The sequence below is a fragment of the Solanum tuberosum genome, unplaced genomic scaffold (assembly GCF_000226075.1).
Source record: "Solanum tuberosum cultivar DM 1-3 516 R44 unplaced genomic scaffold, SolTub_3.0 scf00062, whole genome shotgun sequence".
Lineage (NCBI taxonomy): Eukaryota > Viridiplantae > Streptophyta > Magnoliopsida > Solanales > Solanaceae > Solanum > Solanum tuberosum.
In genome coordinates, this window is record NW_006238987.1 from 1,611,301 (window position 1) to 1,638,697 (window position 27,397).

At 35.5% G+C, this 27,397-nt stretch overlaps 7 protein-coding genes across 8 annotated transcripts; 4 read left to right on the forward strand and 3 right to left on the reverse strand.

The window, feature by feature from the left end:
- Positions 1-866: 866 nt before the first annotated feature.
- On the forward strand, positions 867-3,339 carry LOC102588769 (mitochondrial import receptor subunit TOM5 homolog). The gene is made up of 2 exons (XM_006345056.2): positions 867-1,080; positions 2,978-3,339. Exons 1-2 carry the CDS (start codon positions 994-996, stop codon positions 3,053-3,055), a joined length of 165 nt encoding a protein of 54 aa, XP_006345118.1. The 5' UTR covers positions 867-993; the 3' UTR covers positions 3,056-3,339.
- Positions 3,340-3,909: 570 nt separating this feature from the next.
- LOC102589100 (basic 7S globulin-like) lies at positions 3,910-5,451 on the forward strand. The gene has a single exon (XM_006345057.2). It carries the CDS (start codon positions 4,024-4,026, stop codon positions 5,332-5,334), a length of 1,311 nt encoding a protein of 436 aa, XP_006345119.1. The 5' UTR covers positions 3,910-4,023; the 3' UTR covers positions 5,335-5,451.
- A 97-nt stretch (positions 5,452-5,548) lies between these two features.
- Positions 5,549-7,751, forward strand: LOC102589423 (basic 7S globulin-like). The gene has a single exon (XM_006345058.2). It carries the CDS (start codon positions 6,369-6,371, stop codon positions 7,680-7,682), a length of 1,314 nt encoding a protein of 437 aa, XP_006345120.1. The 5' UTR covers positions 5,549-6,368; the 3' UTR covers positions 7,683-7,751.
- Positions 7,752-8,199: 448 nt separating this feature from the next.
- On the reverse strand, positions 8,200-11,713 carry LOC102589752 (replication protein A 70 kDa DNA-binding subunit B). Its single transcript, XM_006345059.2, has 12 exons — positions 11,507-11,713; positions 10,990-11,136; positions 10,715-10,903; positions 10,429-10,606; positions 10,055-10,325; positions 9,860-9,962; positions 9,646-9,770; positions 9,477-9,555; positions 9,252-9,396; positions 8,930-9,090; positions 8,723-8,843; positions 8,200-8,632 (listed from the first exon to the last, which is right to left on the reverse strand). The coding sequence occupies exons 1-12, from the start codon at positions 11,632-11,634 to the stop codon at positions 8,435-8,437; spliced, it is 1,845 nt and encodes a 614-aa protein (XP_006345121.1). The 5' UTR covers positions 11,635-11,713; the 3' UTR covers positions 8,200-8,434.
- Positions 11,714-12,300: 587 nt separating this feature from the next.
- On the reverse strand, positions 12,301-16,678 carry LOC102590080 (uncharacterized). 2 transcript variants are annotated; one of them, XM_015307702.1, is made up of 3 exons: positions 16,361-16,678; positions 13,777-14,615; positions 12,301-13,251 (listed from the first exon to the last, which is right to left on the reverse strand). In XM_015307702.1, the coding sequence occupies exons 2-3, from the start codon at positions 14,547-14,549 to the stop codon at positions 13,044-13,046; spliced, it is 981 nt and encodes a 326-aa protein (XP_015163188.1). In that variant the 5' UTR covers positions 14,550-14,615; positions 16,361-16,678; the 3' UTR covers positions 12,301-13,043. The 2 variants fall into 2 exon arrangements, with proteins under 2 accessions (XP_015163188.1, XP_006345122.1); XM_006345060.2 differs by having other exon boundaries at positions 13,777-14,618.
- Positions 16,679-18,677: 1,999 nt separating this feature from the next.
- Positions 18,678-21,623, forward strand: LOC102590396 (exocyst complex component EXO70B1-like). Its single transcript, XM_006345061.2, has one exon. The coding sequence runs from the start codon at positions 19,499-19,501 to the stop codon at positions 21,404-21,406; it is 1,908 nt and encodes a 635-aa protein (XP_006345123.1). The 5' UTR covers positions 18,678-19,498; the 3' UTR covers positions 21,407-21,623.
- A 2,900-nt stretch (positions 21,624-24,523) lies between these two features.
- Positions 24,524-26,013, reverse strand: LOC102590742 (presenilin-like protein At2g29900). The gene has a single exon (XM_006345062.2). The coding sequence runs from the start codon at positions 25,875-25,877 to the stop codon at positions 24,582-24,584; it is 1,296 nt and encodes a 431-aa protein (XP_006345124.1). The 5' UTR covers positions 25,878-26,013; the 3' UTR covers positions 24,524-24,581.
- Positions 26,014-27,397: the final 1,384 nt, after the last annotated feature.

Below are 27,397 nucleotides of genomic sequence, written 5' to 3' on the forward strand. Positions count from 1 at the left end.
ATAAAGTTATCTATTATAATAAGTATTAATTAATAAAATATTCAATGGGAGATAAAATAAATTTAGCCAAATACTCTTACAATTAAGTTTATTTACTGATATATAACATAATAGTTGGAATACATGCAAGTTAATACATATATTTGTAGAAAAAAAGTGTTGTATTGCTACTTTTTATAAAGAGGAGATGGGGACATTCTATATCCTCATCACATTCTCTTAGATACCGCTTATTATCATGAAATTGATAGAAATCAGTTGAAGAATGATCAAAATCATGAGAAATCTTTAATTTAATAAATTTGAAACTCTACCTTCAATTTTGGGGTGATATCCAAATAATATGGTAAAGGAAAAATAATAAAAACGAGTACATTATGAAGGAATTTTGAAGAAATAGAAAGAAAAAAATAAGAAAACCTAAAATGCCCTTAATTTGAAAGTCTACCTTCAATTTTGTGGTGATATCCAAATAATATGGCAAAAGGAAAAATAATAAAAACGAGTACATTATGAAGGAATTTTGAAGAAATAGAAAGAAAAAAATAAGAAAACCTAAAATGCCCTTAATTTGAAAGTCTACCTTCAATTTTGTGGTGATATCCAAATAATATGGCAAAAGGAAAAATAATAAAAACGAGTACATTATGAAGGAATTTTGAAGAAATAGAAAGAAAAAAAATAAGAAAACCTAAAATGCCCTTAATTTGAAAGTCTACCTTCAATTTTGTGGTGATATCCAAATAATATGGCAAAAGGAAAAATAATAAAAACGAGTACATTATGAAGGAAATAGGAATTTTGAAAAAAATAAGAAAACCTAAAATGCCCTTGTGGGTGAAGAGAACCCGATTGTCCGCCCGATTGTATCAAATTGCCTAAAATAAAACCTGCAAGGCCCTAATGCTAAAACCCTAACCCCTTTAGAGATCTTTGCTGCTGCCCCTCCTCCTCCTCCTCTCAGTTGTACTCTCCTTCTCTCGACTAGCTTCAATGGTGGACTCTGTGATATCAGTTGACAAGGTCAAAGCTTTCTGGCACTCTCAGGTTCATGACGAAGAAAGATGGAATCTCAACAAGGTATCTCTTTTTCTAAATAAACGTTATTCATTTGTACATATCAGTAACCTGAGAGAAATTTGCTTCGGTCTTTGTTTTGTCTTCTTCCGTTGTTGTGGATTTTATGGGCGATGCCGATTATACTCGTTATATTGATGAACAACGAGTTAAGCGTGTTATAATTGGATCTTAAGAGATTTGAGTTAGGATTAGAAATAATTTGGCTGAAAATGTGATTTACAATTTGATTGATTTGCTGCCTAAACCAAATATTCAGAAAAATAGATCTTATATGTTTTCTAAAACAGTGTTATTAGAATTAATAAGTAAATTCAATAAAATTTCAGTTTGATTTCTCGAATTAACTTGTTAATTCTTATTTCATAGTTTCTCAAAACACATAAAATTGTCTTCTTGAATATAAAATCTTTTACTTTTGTTCTTTGTTTTTTTGTGTGAATATATTTTAGTGTTTTTTATTGTTCAAATCATGTTTTCTCTGTAACACAGAGAAAATAAATTATGACTCACTGATCTTATGTATGCATAAAGTGTTTTGCTAACCTACTATAACCATGTTGAAAGAAAATGGCAGAGAGGTAAACATTCATCTTCTTTAGCATATGTAGAAGTCATCTTTTTGTTTCTGTAAAAAGTTTCGGTCCCTGCATTTCTGTGATTATCACACAAAAATTGTTAGGTCATTTTGCTTCTTCAACTAGCAAAACAAAACATTATTAATGGAGTATAAGAGTATTTTGTTGTAAACTAATAACAAGGTGATAAGTCTGAACAGAAATAACAATCAAATCTTTCGTGAGAAGAAGGTTATTCTATTGCATATGCCAGAAACAAAGACTGATGGCTATGATTTTCCATGAGAAGCAATAAATGCTGTCAAATATGTGTTGCAGAAGCTTTAACGGTTGAATTGAAAGGCAACAATTAGCGATGGGAAGAGCTTTGGTATAGGGTTGAATCCGACAGTGAATAAAGTTAAAAGAGGAAGGAGAATTGAAGATTGCAGCAGTAGGAAAAAGTGTTGCAAAAATAGATATTTCTTAAATAAGATGTTAGGACATTTAAGGAAACTAGAGTCTGGGTGCAATGCTAACCTATTATGACCACATAGTAGGTGATTGAAGATTGCAGCAGTAGGAAAAAGTGTTGCAAAAATAGATATTTCTCTAGGCTACAAGGGATTGGAGGCAAGAAAGGTGGCTAGAGATGATTTCTCTGTGGGAGAGATATTTATCAGTGAAGGAAAGAAACATCCTTATAATCAATGTGTTTTGGGGTATCAATGGAAAGAGAAATTCTGTATAGTGCTAGGCTACACTGCCATCTAGCAGGTTGGACCTAAAATTTTAGGAAAATGCTAAGCTACTAGGTTTATGTTGGTCAAACTCTGATTTATGTTACAATAAATAACTTTTTGTTTAATGAGATAAAACAAAGGAAACAAGGAACAACAACACAGTGGTTGGTAAAATGTTTGAACCATTGTGTCACATATCTATGTTGCACAGATACCTCAAGACCACGTGTTTACACTTATGTTGACCTAACATGATTTAGGTGTGAGTGTGGGATATGGATCAGATTTGGCTACTTGACTAAAACTATGGTAGAGAATTATAGGTTGGTTGCATATTTGGTTTAGATTTTTGTATTTTATATTCATGTAAACATGTGTGCATAACTACATGAATAATGATTTTGTCCCAAATCAGTAGGAATATTACTTTATCAAAAAATGACTTGTTTTTTCATAATCAGATATATATAGATTATAGAGAAATCAAACCTGGGTAAACTTTTTTTCAGACTCTTGGTTGTGTATGATATGATCAACGTTTCTCATTTTCTGGGCTTTATAGAGTTTTACCTTAATCTTTTTTGCATTTTGCTTTTGCAGAAACTGCTTCGAGCTACTGCTCTATTTGCTGGCTCCATCATTTTGATGCGCCAGTATGGGGATCTCATGGCTATCTGAAGGACGATGGATATTCATTCTCAGCTTCAGTTTCAAGTCGGATGAAGACCTAATCTCTGCCTTCCCCTCCCCCCTCCCCCTTTATGGAAGTATGAAATCTTATGAACTATAGAAAGTGTAGCTTATCTTCAATTGTCTAGGACAGCTTTGTTACCTTGTGTTTTGATGCCCTAAGTACTTGAAATTTCTGGATATTTATATGTTTGTGACATGGAAGTGAAAGAGCAGAATGAAAAAAACAAAGGACCAATAAACTGAGCAAATTGTTCGTGTTTTCTTGTCAATTTCTTGTTTGATGGATTCTGAACAGAAACTACAGGTTAGTTGATCATGTACCAAAATCTCATGCCTGTGGAGTACACATTTCACATCCCTGGTCCAGGTTGCAACAATAATACCTGTTATTAACCGCCCTGGAAGCCCTTCATTAACACTTCTTACATTAGCAGTGAGGCTGTTGGGCACTTCGTTTCATATGTAAACCTGCATCAGATTGTTTAAGTGCCAAAATTACTATTCAGCTATGTTCGTTTGTAGCCTAATGTCTTTCAAAAGGTGCTACAGGCTCTTAAGGACTATAAAGGTGCACTTCTCAATCTGCTCTGGCTCCAATTTTCCATGGAAAACAGTAATTTGCTCGAGTCGGTGCACTCTATCACTGAGCCTAATAGCCTGTCATAGCGTGTTTGAAAATTGTAGCTGTGTTTTAAATGCATTTCACTTTGTTTTAAAAAATGTCGGCAGCAGTAGTTTGTAGCTGTCGGTGAAATGTCAAACTACGCAAACTGTATTCTAATTTGCTGACTTTTTCTTCAATATCTGTGTCATAATCATATTCATATCCATTCCCAAATCATGGACTTATCTAAATAAGCTATGAAGTTGACTTGAAAACAATCCTTCTATAAAACAAAACATGAATAATCTTCACAATTCCATACTACCACATCACATCTTAATCTTGTATCATGGCTTTCACTAGCTATCAATTCATCCTTCTTTCTTCAATTCTCTTCTCCCTTTCTTCTTATTGCATAGGCCAAACTTCTCCCCAGACCAAAGCATTCATCCTTCCTGTGACCAAAGACTCATCTACTCTCCAATACGTCACACAAATCGGTCAAAGAACTCCTCTTGTCCCCATCAAATTAACAATTCATCTTGGTGGACAAACTTTTTGGGTAGACTGTGAAAATGGTTATGTGAGTTCCACTTATCGACCGGCTCTTTGTGGCTCAACTCAATGTACTATAGCCAAAGTTAACACTTGTGGAAACTGCAGCACCAGTGCTCCCAAGATTGGCTGCAACAATAATGCATGTTACAACACCCCAGAGAATCCATTCATCAAGACTTTATATAGTGGTGGTGAAATTAATGAAGATGTGTTATCGATACAGTCTACTGATGGAACAAATCCTGGTAAGTTTGTTAAGATTCCAAGCTTCATTTTCACTTGTGTTCCTACATTCTTGACTGAAGGTTTAGCTAGTGGGGTGAAAGGTACTGTTGGATTGGGAAGGAATCGTATCGCGCTTCCTTCCCAATTAGCTGAAATCTTCAGCTTTCCAAGAAAATTTGCTGTTTGTTTGAGTTCATCCACACAATCTTCTGGTGTCATATTTTTCGGTGATGGCATGATGCTTCCAAAAATTGACGTCTCTAAAGATCTCATCTTTATGCCGTTGATCACCAACCCTTTTGGTACTGGATCAGTTCCTTTCCTGAATGAACCTTCCTCAGAGTACTACATTGGAGTGAAATCTATTAGAGTGAATGGCAAAACAGTGACAATTAATAGAAAATTGCTTGGGATTGACAAGAGAGGAGATGGTGGAACCAAAATAAGCACAGGAACTCCTTATTCAATCTTGGAAACTTCCATCTATGATGTTGTGACTAAAGCATTCATCGATGAGTTATCTAATGCAACCAGAGTGGCTGCTGTGGCACCTTTCGAGACATGTTTCAGCTCAAAAAGTGTTGGTAGCACGAGGGTTGGACCAGCTGTTCCTACCATTGATCTTGTGTTGCAGACTACACGAGTATATTGGAGGATTTTTGGCGCAAATTCAATGGTGAAAGTTAGCCAAGATGTGATCTGCTTAGGATTTGTGAATGGAGGGATTAAACCTACTACTTCAATAGTTATAGGAGGATATCAACTTGCGGACAATCTTCTACAGTTTGATCTTGCCAAATCAACACTTGGTTTTAGCTCATCCCTTTTGTTCCACCAAACTACATGTGCCAATTTCAACTTCACAACCATGGCTTAAAAAAACTGTCCTTTAGCAGTATCTTTCCCCCATTCCAGAATTCTTTAATAAAAGAGAAAAGAAACATATACTGTTGAAACTTTATAATCAATCAGAATAATGTGAACTCTTTCCAGATGATTCTTTATTTCTATCAGTATGCATAATATTCTAGATACAATGTTCCTCCATCATTAAATAGTAAATACACAACAAAATATGATAAAAACTGCAAAAGTGCATTCACTAAAATGCACAATGCTGAATTGTTATAAACCAAAGCCAATGAGACATATTTACAACTGCTTTACTAACCAATCCTAGTGACTAGTGAGCATTCAGACTCAAAATATAATAAAAGTAAACTCTAATATTCTCAATTTGGCTAGCCTCATTTCATAGAAATCTTCTTCTTAGACATCTCTTCCAACAAGTATTTGGATTCTGCTGCATAATCAACTGAAGCAACAGCTCTTACTGTTATCCTTTGCCTTTTCTCATTGTTGTACCTTTTTGCTGTCTAGCTTTTCATTTGATATGCAGTTTCTCCCTCTTGAGAAATAGGAATATTCAGATAAGTTAGCCACAAACTGTCTAAGACATAAAACAAGCACAAAAATGAAAGGTTCTGAGAATTGTTTTACCTCTGATTTCAGCTTGTCAAGTTCATCAGCAGAGTATTTTCTCTGCTTGATCATTGAATGCAGAGAGCTACGCTTCACCGCTTGCATCAGAAAAATTCAATGCCATTATATATCTGGGACCAATTAATGTATATTTTCATTAAGTTATATCGAATGGTGTAAACATGAACAAAAATTGTGGAATAAGTGGAGCATTCTGAAGTCAAATGTCAAATTATGCATCTGTATTCCAATTTGCTGACTTTTTCTTCCTTGTCAAAAATATCTCTCTGTCATAACTCATATCCATTGCAAAATCATTGACTTATTTAAATAAGCGATGGAGTTGACTTGAAAACAATCCTTCTATAAAACAAAACATGAATATTCTTCACAATTTCATACTTCCACATCACATCTTAATCTTGTATCATGTCTTTCACTAGCTACTGTTTGATCCTTTTTTGTTCACTTCTCCTCTCCATTTCTTCTTATTGCATAGGCCAAACTTCTTCTCCCCAGACCAAAGCATTCATTCTTCCTGTGACCAAAGACTCATCTACTCTACAATACATCACACAAATTGGTCAAAGAACTCCTCTTGTGCCCATTAAGTTAACAATTCATCTTGGTGGACAAACTTTATGGGTAGACTGTGAGAATGGTTATGTGAGTTCCACTTATCAACCGCTTCTTTGTGGCTCAACTCAATGTACCATCGCCAAAGTTGACACTTGTGCAAACTGCAGCACCAGTGCTCCCAAGATTGGCTGCAACGATAATGCATGTTACAACACCCCAGAGAATCCATTCATCAAGACTTTATATAGTGGTGGACAACTTAATGAAGATGTATTATCGATTCAATCCACTGATGGATCAAATCCTGGTAAGTTTGTCAAGATCCCAAATTTCATTTTCACTTGTGCTCCTACATTCTTGACTGAAGGTTTAGCTAGTGAGGTGAAAGGTACTGTTGGATTGGGAAGGAATCGTATCGCGCTTCCTTCCCAATTAGCTGAAATCTTCAGCTTTCCAAGAAAATTTGCTGTTTGTTTAAGTTCATCCACACAATCTTCTGGTGTCATATTTTTTGGTGATGGCATGATGCTTCCAAATATTGATGTCTCAAAAGATCTCATCATTACGCCGTTGATCACCAACCCTTTTGGTACTGGATCTGTTCCTTCCCTGAATGAACCTTCCTCAGAGTACTACATTGGAGTGAAATCTATTAGAGTCAATGGCAAACCAGTGACAATTAACAAAAAATTGCTAGGGGTTGACAAGAGCGGAAATGGTGGAACCAAAATCAGCACAGGGAGTCCTTATTCAATGTTGGAATCTTCCATCTATAATGTTGTGACTAAAGCATTCATCGATGAGTTATCTAATGCGACCAGAGTGGCTGCTGTGGCACCTTTCGAGACATGCTTCAGCTCAAAAAGTGTTGGTAGCACAAGGGTTGGACCAGCTGTTCCTACCATTGATCTTGTGTTGCAGACTACACGAGTTTATTGGAGGATTTTTGGCGCAAATTCAATGGTGAAAGTTAGCCAAGATGTGATCTGCTTAGGATTTGTGAACGGAGGGATTAAACGTACTGCTTCAATAGTAATAGGAGGATATCAACTTGAGGACAATCTTCTACATTTTGATCTTGCTAGATCAACACTTGGTTTTAGCTCATCCCTTTTGTTCCACCAAACTACATGTGCCAATTTCAACTTCACAACTAAAGCTTAAAAAGCTGTCTTTCAGCACTATCTTTTCCCCCTTCCAGAATTTTATTTAATAAAAGAGAAGTAACGAATGCTGTAGAAACTTTCTGATCAATCAGATTATGTGAACTTTCTTCAGATGATTCTTGATTTCTAGCAGCACGCACAATTAATTTGGTAAACAATCCAATAATGAAGATGCAACAGGAAGGATTTCAGTGAAATGCTGCAACCCTTCCTATCTGATACCAAAGGATCACATGATCCTGAGCCAATCTTACTTAGAATCACAAATCCCAAGTTCATCTATGAAGAAAACATCTAATTGCAAGTCTCTCTGGTGTAATACTAATCAATAAGACCTCAAGTCACCTAAAACTCTCTATAGTTCAGGGAAATATAGAGAAGTGTACAAACTAATTGTAATGAACAGTTTCTAGCTTTATCAAGTACGACCATGCAAAAGTTCTGAATTGCAGGTCTGCAAAAGTTCCTTCAGTACACAAAATAAACAAATAAATAAACTGATCATGGGGATGTGATAACAAGAATTGGAATGCTCCATTAGATAAAATGTAGAACCATCATTAAATAGTGAATACACAACAAAATATGATAAACTGCAAAAGGTGCATTCACTAAAATGCAAAATGCTGAATTGCTATTAAGCAAAGACAATGAGACATATTTACAACTGTTCAACTAACCAATCCTAGTGAGCATTCAGACTTAAATATAACAAAAATAAATCTACTATTCTGAATTAGGCTAGCATCATTACATAGCAATGTTCATCTTAGACATTTCTTCCAGCAAGTATTTGGATTCTGCTGCATAATCAACTGGAGCAATAGCCCTGACTGTTATCCTTTGCCTTTTCTCGTTGTTGTACTCTTGTGGTGCAACACTGACCCGGAAAAGGTGAGGAACCCATGTAGCTTCCTTCAATTTCATTTGATATGCAATTTCTCCCTCCTGAGAGATAGGAATATTCAGATAAGTCAGTCACAAACTGTGGAGACATAAAACAAGCATTTAAAAGAAAGGTTATGTGAACTGTTTTACCTCTGATTTCAGCTTGTCAAGTTCATCAGCAGAGCATCCAAGTATTTTCTCTGCTTGCTCATTAAACGTAGAAAGCCATGCTTCACCACTTGCATCAGACACTTTCAATGCCATTATATATCTGGGATAGACAAATAGAGGTAAAGTCATAAGTAGGCATTATAGGTTGATGAGAGGTTTTAAGATGACTATATATTCAATGTTCACCTCAAACTACACTCTGCTTCATTCTTCTGGCATCCTTCACACCAATATCCAGACCCAAAAGCTTCAGTAACTTTCTTGTTGCATGTCTTGCAAGCCCGATACCACATGGTTTGATCAGGCTTAATGAAACTTATATATGCTTTCAAGCTGAAAAACACAGGCTGCCAAACAGGGAAAAACACCAATAAGATGGGTGTTACATAATGCACTATGTATTAATGAGTCCTATTTTCTCATAGATCTATTTTCTCTAAAGAACATAGCATTGAAATTGCTCCCGAAATAAAGCTCATTATCCTCAACCAGGGTTAGGTATATATACCTTCTCCTCGCCAAGGGACAGGTTACTGGTTATATGAAGCAAGGAAACTCTATCAGTATACATAGATCTTGCTCCACTCTTGGCAGAGGGGCTCATGCCAGAACCAATAGATGCCAATGAAGTTTCTTTACCTTCAGAATCATACCTGAACAAAAATGAAAGTGTGGCCTTTAGTCAACTGAGACTAAAACCGAAAATCAATTACCCCATTAAGTAAAGTCATACCAAGATCTCAATTTTTTGGCTTCAGGTAAATCAGGATTCACAACAATATTGCTTTTGCTTAATGCTGATAAAGACACTCCTGAAACACAATTTAAGGAACTATGAGATTGGGACAATGAAGATATCATGCATATAGAACACGTTTTGTTGTATGAAATGAAGCAATCACCTTGGAAGTCTCCAACTTTAAGGGATTTGATTGCAACAACTGGGGATTTATCAGCCATGTCTAGCAGTTCTTGTCCAACATGGGTGGCAAGATCATTCCAAAGAGAAACAACAACAGTCTTCTTCCTGATACAGAAAAGTATATGACATTAACCTCACATTGCTAGAGAAAGCCAAAATCTACAAGACAAGTAGTTTACAGTATTTAAACATACGTCTCATCTGCAATAGTTATATCACGCTTAGGGACTGTCTCATTGTTACTCTTCCTCCGTATGCTCATTGTTGGAGATACACTTTGGACCACCCCAATAACATCTACAATTCATTGTTTGAAAACATTACTCCTTGGTGAAAGGATATGAAAATGCAGCACAAATAATTCAAGTTTTGGGTTTGCAAGTTCATACCAACAAGCTCCCTGCCATTGACATATGGTCCCAATTCATCAATTGGGACAAAGTTAAATTTTGTCTCTGGAATAAAAGCTTCTTCGTTGCAAGCCTCCTCAACTTGGGAAGTTTCATTCAAAGTCATCTCATAATCATTTTGTACAGTTTTGAACTGCTTGTTCGCAACTCGAAGAGTTCCCTTTGAAATGTAATATACTTTCCCCAATTCAAACTTGTCAAAAAACTTCTTTGCAGCTTCATTAAACATTGTAGCTTGTATTTGGGTACCCTGAAATAAAAGGTAAATCTTTGTTAGTTATACTATCAATCAAATAAAAACTTCATTAAATCTAACACTTGCCAAATTGTAAGATAACTGAAAATGTGCTTACATCCTCATCAGTCAATTCAACATTGAACACACAGCCTTCTCCACGAGCATTCTTGTAAGTTCGCATATTACCCTTGCTAGTTACTCGAACCTTAATGGTCCAATTTCCTTGGTAGGGATTCAAAGAGACAAGTGGCTGAATTCTTCTTGTCATTGCCATTCGAGCAGACGGTGCCATGCTGAAATATCACCCACATACAACACAATTAACTTTTTCAGTACATCCATATCACAAACTACCATCTGCTAACAAACCAGGAAAAACAAAAATGACCAGAAAAACTCACTTTCCACTTTGTTCATGTACAATTTGAGCAGCAGATTTAGTTTGATATTCCTGTTTTGGTTTCAAAAGAATCCCAGTCTCTTCCTGCTTTGGCTTCAAGACAATGCCAGTGTCTTCACTTTTCACTTCAGCCTTGTACTCAGCTTCAAGAGCAGGAGACACTGACTCACATTTAGTTACAATCAAGTACCTAAATCAAATTAATCAACTCATTAGTGTCAAATATAAACCTTCAAAACAAATAAACATAACGTTAATCATTATAAAGATGCTCACTTTTCATTCTTAGTTGGGATATCATTGAGGGTGTAATCAATAATCCGAATAAGACCCAGGTTCTGTATAGACCCAGATATAACTTCAGAAGACAAACTAGATTGAAGAATGCCCTTAATCTTCATTTTCCCATCATTGGCTGAAAACCTGCAAATGAAATATTTATTCATTTTGCTATAAGATATCACTTGATGATTAAAGACAATACAACATAAGAAACAACACATGAGACTCAAATAGTCAGCTAAGCCATATGAGAAACCCTAAATCTGTATAATGAACAATCTGATATTTCAAGGGCATCCCCCTCAATAGACAAATGGGAAGCAACAAGCTAACAAACTCATGCAATCGATTTAAATTAAAGAAGTTACCCTCACTTCTACACAAACAAATCGTGTACAGTAACATATACAAAAGTTTTTGGATAAACGAATAGATCTGAATGAAATACAAGTTTCTGATCGATTAAACCAACTCAAAATGAAAAAAAAAAAAAACTGAAAAGCAGACTCACATGTATCTGTTGCCGGTGGGCTTGAGATCCACTACTTGAACAATAATTTCAGGAAGATCTGAAGAAGAATCCGGCGATGGGTTCGCTAAAATAGTTGAAATAGCATCTGGGCTGACCGTTTTTGCCATTGTTTCTCTTTCTGAGAAGGTAAAAGGCAAAGAAATGCAGAGAGAAAATAGTTGAAAAATGAAGTAAAAGAATGAAGGAGAAGTGGGGTTTTGTACTTGAGAGTTTTTGGCGGGGATTTGTTATTGGATTTTGGCGAAATTATTCATTTGATTTTACTGGCGGGAAAATGTTTAACTTCTAATTCCCGAGGGAAAAACTGACTCCTCAGTTAAATTTGCCGCCATTTATTTTGTTGGAAGCGGGGAAATTTTATAAAGTGAGAAAAAATTATTTTAAATTTTATAGGCATTTGTTTTGAAGAAACTTCTATTTAATATTTCAAGAGCGTTTTAAAGTTAAAAATATTGGGAAAATAAAATCTAAATTAGGTCTATAAAAAAAAGGATAAGATTTCTTATAATATATATATGAGCTTTGTTTATGAAAATCAAAATAAAATGGCATAATAGTTTGTAGTTTGGTGAATTGATGATATTTCTAATTTTAAGTCATAAAAAAATAGATGGGTAAATTTGCATATTTTCTTGAAGTGTAGTCATCTATATGACATAGGAGCTCTTTCAATTTTTTGTAAAGTAGTACGATCTATCAGATCACAAGTACGCAAAATATTCAAGTTTTAGGGACAAGATTGTATATGAACATAGAAAATTCTGGGCAGTAGGAAGAAACAAGATTTTCTCCTTCTCTATAACAGTAAAAAAATTGATTTATAACTAACCGATAATCAATCAAGAACTTCATCTACACTCTATGTCAAAAAATGGATGGGGGAAACTTACAAACATGTAAGTCTCTAATGTCTGACTTATGAGCATCAAACAAAATCTGGAAAAAAGACTCCTGCTTATTTACATTTGACACAAACAATTGAAAAAAATCAGAATCCCATAAGTTGAAGGCCTTCGTAATCTTCTAATTAGAACTCTGGGACCAAACACATAGCGATCCAAAGGACAGGCCAGTAAACTGGATGATCAAGTCATCATACTTTACCAAAATGCATCAAAGTAGCACTTTAAGTCCATTTTATGAATGTTGTTACTACCAAACTCACCACTTTAAGTCCATTTTATGAATGTTGTTACTACCAAACTCACCACTTTAAGTCCATTTTATGAATGTTGTTACTACCAAACTCACCACTTTAAGTCCATTTTATGAATGTTGTTACTACCAAACTCACCACTTTAAGTCCATTTTATGAATGTTGTTACTACCAAACTCACCACTTTAAGTCCATTTTATGAATGTTGTTACTACCAAACTCACCACTTTAAGTCCATTTTATGAATGTTGTTACTACCAAACTCACCGGGCATGCACCACATCAGCACTTCTGGGCTAATCGTATTAATCCTTGAACCATGGCATCGTCAGAAACAAAGGGACTATTAGGAAAGCAATCCTAGGAACCGGAAGAGCAGCATGAGAAGCAAGGAAACCATTTTGTTTTCCCTGCATTTTCAGTTGCTGTCGGGGTCTTTGGCTCTGATTGAGGCAGCGGTTCTGTATGCAGCTCTGCTAATTCTAACTGAGGTTGCCTCTGCTCTGGGCTAGATTCAACTGGAGAAGCCATGCGCACTGAATATTTTTTATCCAGATTCCCTGACAGCCTTCATTTTTAGACAGATGGGTCAGTCAATCTCTCATTAATACTGGCATACATATGGAAATTGCAAAGAAGCATAATGTTCACATTGATACCTTTCGAAAGTCATATCTATGCAGAAACAGTTCATTTAATCTTTCAGTTTTTCCCTAACATTCTATTCAAGTGCCAACCCTGATCCTATTACCACACAAATGAGAATCAGAAAAAGAAATCTATCAATAGATACATGTCTATGTTACCTAGTGGAAGATCAGGGTCCAGATATAAAGTCGATTATTTAAATGATGAAACCACAAGATATAGTAAGTAGCAAACAGGTCATGCAGTAGGAGATAACAATTTATGGACCATTTGTCATTAGTCTTTGGAGGCAAAATGTAGGTATTCCACTATACTTGTATGCACAGAAAGAGAGACAGAAAGAAGTAAATGTTCCCACTATAAATGATTGTCGACATTCTAAATTAACAATAGGGACAAAATTTTGCCAATGTATCATATGAGAGTTTGAGCGTAGATTGCCTACACTGGAAATGCAAAAGACATTGTATTGGTTCCACTTTCCATTGGTTTAGGAGAGATACGTCCAACAGCAAGAGATCTTTCATGATTTAAATCCTCATTTCCCCTTGAGATCTCCACTTCAGCCAATTCCATCTCATGACTTGACTGGTACGGAGAGAAGTCACACATAGCAGGGGATAAGGGGAAGTTTCGAGGAGTTCCTAGCTCACCCAGCTCATCCGACTGCCAAAAACTAGCATCTTTGGTAAAACTCATAGTACCCATGTGAATGCTAAATAATGATTCATGAGAAGTTACACTCCACTCTGCTGGATTTGCAGACTCATCTCTAGCAAACACTGAAGAAGGGATCCTATAAGATTCGTTTGCGGAGTGCTCCATTACTTGCATGGGAGGTGATTCTGTGGTTGACGAATTGCCAGAGCATGACCTGGAAAAACAGTGAGTCCCTTCTGACTGTGACATGGAAGGTGACACTTCATGGTTTAAGGGTTCACTACTAATGGTAGAGCTCCCAGAAACAGGATTTTTGTTGTCTGAAAACCGTGATTTGTTATCCCTACCAAGTTTGGGTACGTTATTAGCAGTGGAATCATCAGATTCATAATTAGCCTTGCCAAAGGGGTCATTCAGTGTCGAGTCAGGTGATGTATTGCAGGAAGAGTCTGACGAACTTAAAGTTTTCTCGCGAGGGGAGACTATAAGTCCTGTAACAGCAAGGGTAGGAGGTGTCCCTGATTTTCCATCAGCTGCAGTAGCATGCTTAGGCTCCATAGCTGAAGACGTCTTACTCAATTCACCATGCAAAGTTGCCTTTACCAAGCCAAAGAGTTCAAACCTCTTCTGCCATAGAAAGAACTGAAATCAGAGTCAATTCAATGTTCAAATCAATCAATGATTTAAATTTCAAATTGAAGTTTCAGGTATCAATTATCTACAACAAGCTTTCTGCTTGGCCCTATGCTTGCAACAACGATTTCTGTGTGAAAACCCTACTTTTTTGTGCTACTGATTTAGGACAAGGTCGTACCAATATTGAGGTTACAGTCAAAGCAATCCTGCATTTTACAGCCCATGCTAAACAAGAGATTGGAAAGCCAAACAGAAAAATCCAGAAGAAAAAGCATGTACTACAGAATTCTTGTATGTATGCTAGTGCCATAGAAAACCATTATTCTGTCTTATTTGTTGTCTTTGGCATTTAAGAGTTCAACCCCTCTATCCTTGCTTAAAATTTTAGAAACTGTTGAACTTTGGCAGGAAGTATAGCAACCAGGCCTAAAAGTTTCTTTAAAACACACTCTTCCAATATACTGAACAACAATGTTTAACATAAGAGGATACAATCAACAAAGATGTCTTAACAATTCAATGGCTGCCAAAAACATGCATAAGAGGGGATACAGTTTGCGTGATACAAAAGCAGTATTTTTGACATTTTCACCTCAAGCTCTTGTGGACCAAACAATTCCATTACATCAAAGATAAAAATAAAAGCTAAAACGAGTCACCATAATCTTCATTAGCAAAAACAAAAATGAGTCACCATAATCTTCATTAGCAAAAACAAAAATGGAGTCACCATATCTTGAAAATATGCAACTATAAGAATTCCTGAGCCCAAGGACTGCCTGTGTGTATGCAAAGGGACAAGCACTGAATAGAAGGGTAGAAACAAGCAAGATATATGTGTTTCGAGTTCTAATAGTTAGAGTTCCTCTCTCAAATCATGAATCATCCCTCAGAAAACAGTATAAGTAATAGAAGAAGAGAAACTACAAGGTGACACTAAAGTAAGGGACAGAGGACACAAGGGTTCGGACGACTGAGCTTGAAATGCACTCTCGCATACTCATTGTCACACTGAAGTGTAATAGTCGAGACTTGTCTTTTCAATCTTTTCTTCTATGACTAAACCAAGGAAATTGATACACTTTCCTGATATGTGGTTGAGTGTATCTTAATGCTTCACATTGGCTCAAAAGTTCCTGGTCAAGAATTTGCAATACATTCCAGCCCATTGGTTTCTAAGAGAAAAGCTTATATATCAATTAGTCATGATTTTTAGTTAACCAAATAGCCTCGACGGAATTGTCAGAAAAAAGAATAGCCTCCATGGAATTGTTAGAAAAAAGAATAGCCTCCACAGAATAGTCAGAAAAAGAATAGCCTCCATGGAATTGTCACACAAGTGCACCAAATGGTTCTGAAATATGTTTATCATAGCATCACTTCAAGAAACTATTTGGTTCTTGCTTTCAAAACCTACATTGCTCGAACTCTTCAAAAATGTCATCAGGTGTGAGTAGAATTCTCCAAAAGTAATGCATTTTTGGAGAGTCCGAGCAACATGGTTCAAAACCTTTCACACTGCATCATCAGGTTACCAACTCAAAAGAAGAAACAAATAAACATAGTGAAATACTAGTGCAAATGCTCTCTTAATTAATCTTCTCCGTCCAATTACCCAGCAATTAAGCCGAAAATAAGAATAAAAGCAAAAACCCATCAGAAATATGCTACAATTAAGGAAAAAAAAATTGTAACATTTGGGATAACAATGAATAAAGCGAGAAATCACGAACCGTCCAACTATGGAGCCCAAAAACCGGCTAAAGAGCTGCAAAGGGAATGGGTCGTCGTCGAGCCGGTAATTGCCGGCCGGCGACGACTGACCTGGGAGCTGATCTGAAAACCAAAAGACCCCTTTGACCCTCGTTATTCATGTAGTCTCTTATTCTGTGAAAGAATGGGGAGAGGACACAGTGTCGAATGAATGAAATTTTTCACACGGAAACTGAACGGCAATTCTCACAGAGCAGCGGCATTGTCGCTGGATTCCATGGTTTCCTTTTTTCCCGGAGTACGGTTAGGAGATTAACACCGTGTTTGGCCCTATTCACAATAAGTTTAGCCAAGTTTACTTCTTCTTCTTTTTTTTTAAAAAAAAAATAAAATTCTTTAACTATAATTTCTTACCAATTTAATATCAAAAAATTAGAAGATATTTTAATATATTTTACATAACTTTGATTTAAGATAAGAAGTTGAGACGGATGAGTAATAAGAGGAGCACGAAATCTTTTTGGGTTGACATAACTTTGATTTAAGATCAAAAGTTGAGACGGATGAGTAATAAGAAGAGCACGAAATCTTTTTGGGTTGTATATAAAAACATTTTTAACATAATTCATTTGGTTTAGTACAAAGTTATTGAAAATAATAATCTTGATTTATTATTGTGAGAGTAATTAATTTCACTTTTAGAATGAGATAAAATAATATTAAATAATTAATTATATTTTAATCAAATAAAATAGAAATTAATCACAAAAATCTAATTATCTTATTCCACAAATCAAACGATTGGTCATACATTTGAAAAGTATTTTGTTCAAGTACGGCATTTCTGTAGAAGCAATACCATAATGTTACGTAGTTAAACAAACAAGTCAAAATATTTTTTAATTACACAATAAGAGAGATGTCAAGTCTGTGTTGGTATTGCTGTTAAAAATTATTTATTTTTATAAATATTTTACTTTTAAATAAAAAATAACTTGTGTTTGGCTAATTAATCTGAAAAGTGTTTTTTATAAGTAAATTGTGGTTAATTAATCTTTGTTAAAAGTGCTTTTGAAAGTCAAATTACGATAAAGGGCAAGAATGAATGTATTTTTAATATTAAAATTATTTTATAGAGAAACTAGTTTAAATATTTATTACAAAAAAAATAAATTAAATTTTATTTTTATTAAATTAAAATATTCACATTCAATTTTCAATCTATATTATACATTTTTTGGAGGATTGAAATCTTTAATTGTTTTTTTTCTTTTTTCTAATCTTGCAAAAATATTGTTGTTATCTTTTTTTTCTGATTCTGTAAAAATACATAAAATATAAAAAATAAAATTATTAAATTGAAACTTATCCAAACATATGAGATACTCATATATTAATTAATTACTAAAGTTTTAAAGAAACACAAGCGGCGAATAAATTTTATTCCGGTTGTTACTATGGGTGGGAGGGAAATAAAAAGGTGACGCAAGCGACAGGAAATTTTATTAGCTAGGCGCTTACGTTAGTCTGACTAGGTATATCATTAACACGTCAACGTTAATTAGTACTCTGATGGGTCGATCATCCAACCCGACCCGTTTTCTCTCTCAATACTCCACCATAGTCAATAGTCAAAGGTACCTTGAGTAAAATCATAGACAACTCCCAAGAATTACAAATTACTTACTCCCTCCGTCCCTTTTTAGTTGTCCACTTTAGAAATGGCACACAGATTAAGGCAACAATGATTAGCACAGTGAAGTTATAATTTTACCCTTATGACAACTTTTCACTTCAAAATTACAACCACTTATTTGAATTCAAGTGAAATAAATTGGAGGGAAACAACATACACTTTTACAATTTTCAAGAAGTGTAAATAAGGGTATAATAGGAAAAAATTGTTGTCCTTTCTTAATTTGTCAAAATGGACAACTAAATAGGGACAACCAAAAAAGGAAATATGGACAAGTAAATAGGGACGGAGGGAGTATTAATTAGAAAATTCTGATTTTAGTTATGCTTTGGGCATTATTTTCTTCTTATTGTACTTGGGTAGGATGTATTGGAGCTCAATATTTTTCGGAAACAATCTCTTCATCCTCTTTAGACCCCATTTAGTAGGATTTTACTAAATTTGTTAGTGATTTTAGTTTTTTGGGTTTTTCATTCGGTGTCCGAAGCTCACATTGGAGTTTCGACAAACTGTGTTTTAAGTCCACATTGGTTAGCTGAATTGATTAAGGGTGAAATAGTCGCACCACTGTATCACAACCCATGGTGTTTGATGTTAGTTAAATGAGAAAGAAACAACTTCAAATTTTAGTCTTTAGTCTTGGTTAGCTGATTATTTATTTTTTCTTAGTTTGTACAACAAGAAGTTTCTTTCTTCTTCCCTTTTGACCACTAAAGTTCTTGTATTTTAATGGAAAAGTACTTGTTGGAAATTCAACAACAAATCTCATTCCTCAATACTACCACTATACGATGTACCCTTTTGTCCTTGTTTTGATTGGGCCATTATCTTCCACTAAAACGCGTAAAGGTACTATAATCTTTCTATTCAGAAACTCTTGTTTCAATAACTTCACATCTCATCATCCCTTTTACTATGTTTTTTTAGATATCTTTTGCCCTTTTCTGGACTCAGAGAACCAATCTTTGAGCAGAGAGCTCCAAGAAACAAGCATAATCTTGGCTTTAGCTACACAGTCTTTTAATCCCTTTTTAGCACTTGAACTTTGGTTTTGTTGTGTTTTGGTTTTAACATTCTTTTTAACTATATTTGGTTGTTGATGACTATCTTGATAAGTTTTCATGCCCATTCCTTGATGGCTGTTAATCTTTTAATGTTAGTGACCCTGAAAGAGTTTAAGAGATGTACATCCCAATTTTGTGTCCTTTGTTGAAACTTGTCATATTTCATTAGAGATTCTTGACCTTTTTGAGGACTTGAGGGGTATTTTCTGGTCATTAGTCTGTGTTCTGAATTCTGTTGAGGACTTGGGGTTTATCTAAGGGGTGGGGAGCAGCCTTTTGTCCTTCTTGATTACCTAAAAAATTAGAGCTTGAGGTTGGTTTCAAGATTCAGTCAGGAAGGATCATCCAAAGTTTAGGCCTTTTACTTTAAATCAATCTGTTTTACGTGTTGCCTGAAAATGGAGGACGATAAATCGGCGGATCAACATGTAATTGCTGCAGCTCATCACCTTGTGAAGGCGTTAAAAGACAGGACAAGCTTGAGCGATGAAGTTAGAAGAACTCTAGCCGATCTTGACATTCATTTGGCTGCAATGACTGAAGCAAAAGAGGATGAGACCACAAGTTTCAGAGAGATTGAAGGTCGGTTTAAGTCAGCTCAGGCAAAGATCATGTCCTTGCAGTCAAATTGTTTGAAGATATGGGATACTGGTCCTTCTAATCAACTTCTTGAGTATCTGCAAAATGTAGAAGAAGTTCGGAGTATAATAGTGAGCTTGGAAAGTATGGTGCCAAACAAGTACAGGAAACAAAGCAGACTTACTAACCAAGCTCACAGTGCGTTGCAAATTGCAATGGTAAGGCTGCAGGAAGAAGTTGTCAATATTCTTGCGCAGAGTAAGCAGTGTTTTGGGCATGCATATGTGTCGTTCCAATCTTGTGAAGAGATAGCCGTTGATGAGGAGACGATGGTCTCAATTGAGGATGACTCAGTTGAGGGAACATCTTGTCTGGATAGTAGTAGAGCTGAATCAGAAGAATGTATAATAATGGATTTGGTCCATCCAGGTGTTGTTCCTTACATCAAGTCCATTGCAGATCTGATGTTCGCTTCACATTATGTTCAGGAATTTTGCCAAGTTTTTATCAGATTCTGGAAAGATGCATTGTATGAATACTTGGGGCTTTTCTGTATGCAACAAATCAGCATTGAAGATGTGCTGAGAATGGACTGGGCAAGCTTGAATTGCAGGATTAAGAAGTGGCGTCAGGCAACGAAGAATGTCATTGCATTCTATCTCCCTAGTGAGAAAAACCTCTTTGATCAGATTCTTTGTGAGTTTGGATCTGTTAGTTCAACATGTTTCATTGAGGTTTCAAAGGATGCCATGATGTGTCTTTTGAATTTTGGCCAAGCTGTAGCTATTGGCCCCCTTCTACCAGAACGTCTTTTTTGTTTACTCGACATGTATGAGCTTCTAAGAGGTCTTTGTCAAGATGTGGATGCATTGTTTTGTGAAAAGCATGGTAATTCCATTCAAGTGGAGTACCATGAACTCATGAAAAAACTTGGAGATTCTGCAAAAGCAATCTTTCTGGGGTTGGGGAATCGTATTGCTTCAAACACTTCAACAACTCCCTTCCAAGGAGGAGGTGTTCATCCTCTGACCAAGTATGTTATCAATTATTTCATGCTTCTGTCAGAATATAATGTTACCCTGAGATTCCTTTTAGAGGACAGAGAGGTAGAGAATTCGGGTGAAGTTGTCGATGCACTGGTCAGGCTCGACATTTCATCCGAATTCCCATGTCCACTGGCTCTTCACTTGCAGTCAATAACATCCAGGCTCGAATCCAACCTTGAAGATAGGTCCAATTTATATAAAGATGATTCTTTGAAGCACATCTTTTTGATGAACAACATCCATTACATAGTCCAGAAAATCAAGAATTCCAAACTCAGAACCTGTTTTGGTGATGAGTGGATAAAAATACATATTGTAAAATATGTGCAGCACGAAAAAAGCTATGAGAGAAAAACATGGAGTTCAATCATATCTTTGATAACCGGTTATGAGAAGTCCGGGAAGGCAGTTCTGAAGGAGAGGTGCAGAAATTTCAGTATTGCTTTTGAGGATGTGTATAAGAACCAGACAGGATGGACTATTCCAGATATTGATCTTCGAGATGATTTGAATAGTGCAATCGGGTTAAGGGTCGTTCATGCCTACCGTACATTTGCTGGACAGGTGAGAAAATCTCTCAGTGAAAAGTACATCAAATACACAGAAGAGGACTTGGTAGAGTATCTCCTGGACTTTTTTCAAGGTTCAGCGAAGTCTCTTAATCATCATTGGAGGAGGTGAAAGTTGAATAACAGTAGTAGTATATGTTCTTTTTTTTTCCCTGCATTGAGCGTTTCAATTGTCTTATCTTTTGTAATTTATCAACATTAGTGTTGTAGTCCCCCCACCCCCACCCCCACCCTAACGCACACAAAAAATGTATAGTTGTCCATAGTTTTCGAGGTCAATCTACTATTGTAACTTTATGGTATATGCATTCCTTTTCATCTGTGTTCCACTCTCATTCTTGTTAACACTCTGTTGCTGATCATTTGCAACATGAGTGTTCCAAATCACTTGTCATAGCTATGTCGTTCAGATTCCTAAAAAATGTTTCCCCAACCGTGTCAGAATCCTCCAAGAAGGCACTATTTTTGGATGATCCAACACTCGTTTGATGTAATTTTTGGGAAGTCAAAACAATGTAGGCTAAAAGTGGTCACAACCACTGAACCATAAAGGTTGGAAGACAGAAGATGACTTTAGATATTAAAGTCTGAAAGACAGGCCTAACAACTTTAGATATTCAAGTCATGGCATTCAATACATCTGTACAAGTAAAAGGCAAAACTTGTATGAGCACATTCTCAGCCACAAGATCAATTTTGTCCTATCAAATCATTTTGATTTATTCTTTTCTCAGTGTTAATACTCTTTACTTTGCAGAAATTCAGCACCCCATAACTATCACTGAGCATTTGCATCATTAATGCTTCATAATTGAAGTAAAAGTTGTTTCAAGTCTTCTTCCTTGTACATGTATCTGTAGTTTTCAAATTAAAAACCTATGTTGGTGTGAAGGTCTTGACTCTATAGAGGGAACAGTGGCGCTAGGGGCTAATATAATGGTGATAGATACATTTATGGGGTCATTTGGTAGCTGGTTAAGAGCTAAGTAATTCATCTATTAAATCTTGCATAAGTGGCAGCATCTTTTTGTTATGTATAAAATCCAACACACCTAATATAATGTTTGGTTTGCAATTTAGAAACCCACAAAACTAATACATATATAAGTTAGAGAATCTACATATATTTTATGCAGGATAGAAGATGGAATAACTAAACACTGCACAAAATAATATATAGATTCCATCATAATTGATCTTTGTATCACTAATACCGGCATAACTCTAACCAATTAACAAACAACCCCGACTATACTGATTAGATGATTTTCCTAGTGAAGTTAGAAATTCAACCTCCTGAGCATGAAAAAACAGGTAAGAACTAAGCAACAATGCAAGAGCACTATTGCATTTAACACTCAATCTGCAGACAATTGTTGGCAAGCCAATTGGGGAATTTATAATTGTAGGAAGTACTAAAGGTGTGTACAATTACTACCTTTCACCAGTGTGGAGAAAGGTCAGAAAGAACGACAAGATTATCCCACTACTGTTAGAAGTATTTTCAGTAACAGAAACAAAACCTCGTAATCTTTAACTAATCAGAACACGTTACCAATGATCAGGTTGACTCATGTTCAATCACTCCAGTTTACTCGATCATGATCTTTTTTCAAACAAATTACAGGTCAACAGAAACTTAGTCATTACAGGCAACTGCAGTTTCTCAGATGAGTTATACAAGAAATACACGCTTCTCTCAGTAACCATACTCTCAGTAGTGTCAAATAACAATAAAATCCAATACTTATCTGTCTAAGCAATCACAACTTGCAAGTATAAAGAACAAACAGTGTAATAAAATAGACAAATTGACATAATCAATTTGACAAAGAATGTGAGGCAGAGCTAACATAAGATGCCAACTCCTGCTTCAGAAACTTCAGATTTTCCTTGGCATTTATCTTTATGTTCCTGAATATTCTCCTCTTTATCCCCCCTGTTTTATACATGAAATCACTCCTACTAACTTCATGGAAATCTTTTTGCAGAAGTGTCAAATAATTGTCGAGTTTTCATATTACCTTTTCCGCAATAAGGAAACTAAGGACTAAAATTGTTAAGCGCTTAATTTTCTACTCATGGTTTTGAACCAAAGTTATAGGTCCAATGACTGCAGCTTTCAAAGAGCACGGTTCTCTTAATTTTGTATTTACGTTCTGTCAAATGAATCAAATTATTTCCCTCAAGCATAGTGGTTAGGTACATTACCGATGAGCCATGTTGTCTCAAACAGACGATCAAGACTCAAAGCTTACTTTAACAATAGAATAAACAATACTTTCTGCTGAAATTTTGATGATAAAAAGCTATTTTTCACACCCCCAAAGTCATGGTCAGTCAGTTGGATGACTCTATTCAACCACATTTCCTCTGCAATGGAAAGAAGGAACTCACCCTAAAAATTGTCAAAGGCACTCAAGCAATTTGAGTATAGTATATGTCTAAGAAGTAACACAGTGAAGGCAAAAGAGACACGATGATGATCAATCTTGTGATTTTGTTTTACCTTTGTGTTTGTGAAGGTCAATCATCAAAGATAACATTTAGTTAGATTCCAGAAATGTGTCTCCCTGTTAATGAAACTGTAAAACTGCATCTGACTGAAACAAAAAAGATCACCCAAGATTATTTTTCCTAGATCGAAGATATCAATCACTTCTATGACTGACCCAATAAAAAATAGAAAAAATACTTTATAGCTATAGTACATATTTGTGGGTCTTACTAAATTCAAGAAAAAGTGTCCAGAAAGAACTATAATCGTTTCAGCCATACTTCACTTTCTTAGCCCTCCCTCTCTATATAGCTTGACTCACAATTACTTGAGTGTTGGCCCTGACACCTTGTACTTTCCTAAAATCAATTTCCTTCCTGCTTTAGGTTATTGGTCACTCTGCATGCGGGCAAGAATACCGATAGTTAATGTATCTGCCAATTATAAATGGTTTTTCTATGATAAGTATGCACCACTATAAAAGGCATAAGCTATATGCCAACCTGTTGGTGTTAATGATTTTCTAGGGTCTAATTCGTTTAGTAGATAGCGCAGCTAGCTCATATGTTTTGTATCCATGGAGTGGCACTTCACTTCAGACATCTTGAACCACTACCTGCTTCCTTTTTATTTCACAGACAATTTTTGCCTGCTACAACTAATCGATCAAGACTTGCAATTCAGTCAACTTGGAGCATGGTCCAAACAGTAACAAAGATGTTATAACAGATATTATGGAAGAAATATCATTAATTGAAAGTAATCCATTGTCAACGAGGAAATTATGTTCCTAAAACATCAACAGGTTTATCGAACATTGTACAACAAAGGTCTCAAGCAATAGCCGAGTTAACAAATAAAACAAGACACCTAGCAGAACGGACACAGGAAGAGCAGGCAAAGCTTTCTGATAAAATGCAAGAAGCATCAGAGTGATACCAAGACCAGCTATAATAGCAAGATAGCATGCATAAACTGTCATGAAATCATACATTGCAGCCCTGGCAACTAATACACTGTAGAATATGAAGTCTCCTAGCCCCAACTTAATAGCACCTGACGATCCCAAACCAATTCCTTCAAGTGCAAAATCATCACTTGGCCCTTCCTGTAAATTCATTCGGACATTTATCCTATGCTGAATTAGCGGTGCAGCCAGCTCAGAATCTGATCTTGAAACTAGACCATCCTCCACATCAACAGCAGTCCTCTCACCGATTGATGGAAGGCTTTCAAGACCAGAACTTGATTCCAAACTAGAATAGACAGTTGAATTCAAGTTAGACCTAGAGTCCAAATTTTCATCAGAGCCAATATCATTGTCCCGTCTTTCTCTCCACACTCTCCTTTGCACAACAGCACCCCTTTGAACTGAGTCGGGATTAATAATGGGGCGAGCTTCATAAACCAAAGCCGGGATATCTTCATCCCTAGATATTGCAAGCTCAACAAGTAGCCTTAGAGGTCCACCCGGCAACAAAACAGCTGCAAGGTCATACAAGGACATTGCAACCAAAAGCACCCAAGTCGTCCATTCAGGCAAGAGTGTAAACCAATACGCAACCAACACTCCAATAACAACCAAATATACTTGGGTAATTATAATTGCCGTCTTTGACATGAACACAGCCAAAACCCCAACAACAGTGAAATTAAACAAACTCAACGCAAAAGTAACGCAATCAATGGGAATCCTGAATTTTCCGATCAAGAACAGACATATTTCACCACCCATGAATCCCAAAACAAGAAAAGACGAGAAACCCATGTAGTATTTCAAGAATTTGGTGCATCTGAAGTAGAAAAGTAACACCAAAAGGAATGTAACAGCAGTGACAACAACAACAAAGACTAAAGCATTCAAAATGGCACCTTTCAATTTATCCCAGTTTGAGTCTGAGCTGCTCTCATTATAGGCAACTGTGGCTATTGAGGTAAATGAGGGACCTGAAGAATCTGAATCATTGTTTAGTACTGAAACAAGGATAACCACCAATAGCATGCAAATTGAGACTGGTGTTACGATTCTCACTATTTCCTCACCCAGTGAATCAAGAACGCTTCTGGGCTTTGAATTTTCGTCCATTGGAACCCTAAAATTGAATTAACCTTCCGATTCCGGGAACAATTTTGGATTTTCAGTGCTCAGTTGATAGTCTGGGAATATTTGGGTATTTCCAATTTTGACTTTGGATGTTGAGAGATTTACAAAACGGTAACCCGACCCGAATTGTGAATTTGTGAAGCTGGCCTAATCCACGAGTCTGGCCCAAACTTAGCAATGATTGGGTCACATTGTATTTTTTTCTCCTTAAATTCCAAATCTGCCAAGTTCGGTGTGACAAAGCTTCACTACGCTACAAGTCCGATGCCACAAGCTCAACTTAAGGATGGAACGGGTGAAATTAGATTCATAATTTCCTTTATGAAATACCTTTGTTATACCAACTCAGTCACTCATGCGTAATCAATGTTCATATTTAAAGTTATCGATTGATGTTTATTAACTAAAGTTGAACTAATGGATATAATTTTTTTAGTGAAAATTACAAAAGTATACTACTTAAGACTTTAATTAACAAAATATCAATGTACTTCTATTTAATTACAAACATAGTTTTTAAATTACATACATAACAAAATAATTAATTTTGAATTTAAGTTTATTTATTTTTTCAGATTTTCCTCTCTCATGCCTTTTGAATTACGTGCATTTAACGTGGAGATTAATTAGGGATATTAAATTTTTTCAATTTTATCTCTCCTATTACAGTTCCATATTTACACGTTTCATTGATTATTTTAGGGATCATATTTATTTTTTTCTTTTTTGATACAACTTTTTATTTTACCAATAAAATTGGTGTTGTTATCAATAGGAGAGTTATAGTTCCTAGGAAAATTTTACAATTTTTCTTTTCTACCAAACGTCTAAGCCCTTCCATATTCTTCTGTTAAATTTTTTTAACCCTTCCATCTTCTTCTTTCCACATTCTTTGTTGAACAATTTTCACTACAGTTCATATCTATACCATCCGATTCACCATAGTTTCGCCATGAATAGGACTCCGAGTTTGATTTATAATAGAACATTTCAACATAATTTGTGTGTGATTGGTATAGATTGTATAACAATGTGTGAGATTGGTATGTAATACCAACATGTCAGACACTATATACCAGCATTACTACATATTATATCTTAAGTAGTTGTTATTCGATGTATAGTTGTTGGGTATATAATACCAACATTTCATTCAAATCAAAATCTTTTACTTTAAGTAGTGGTTTTCAGATTCAATTTTCTAGGTTGGTATATGTTACCAAAATATCAGCCAGTATATTTACCCATTTTTATCATTATTTGTGTTTAAACAACTATACCAATTGTGTACATTCTGGGTATTAGATAGCACAATCAACCAGTATTTTAAACATTTTTTAGCATTATTCAAATATCATATCAAATTATTACGTTAATGATGTCTATTATAAATCAAACACTCACTTTAACTAGCTTTAATTGTATTCAATGTTCTTTTTTCACCATAAGTACACCAATTGTGCTAGATTTATTTGTATGTTACACTAATATTCACTCATAAG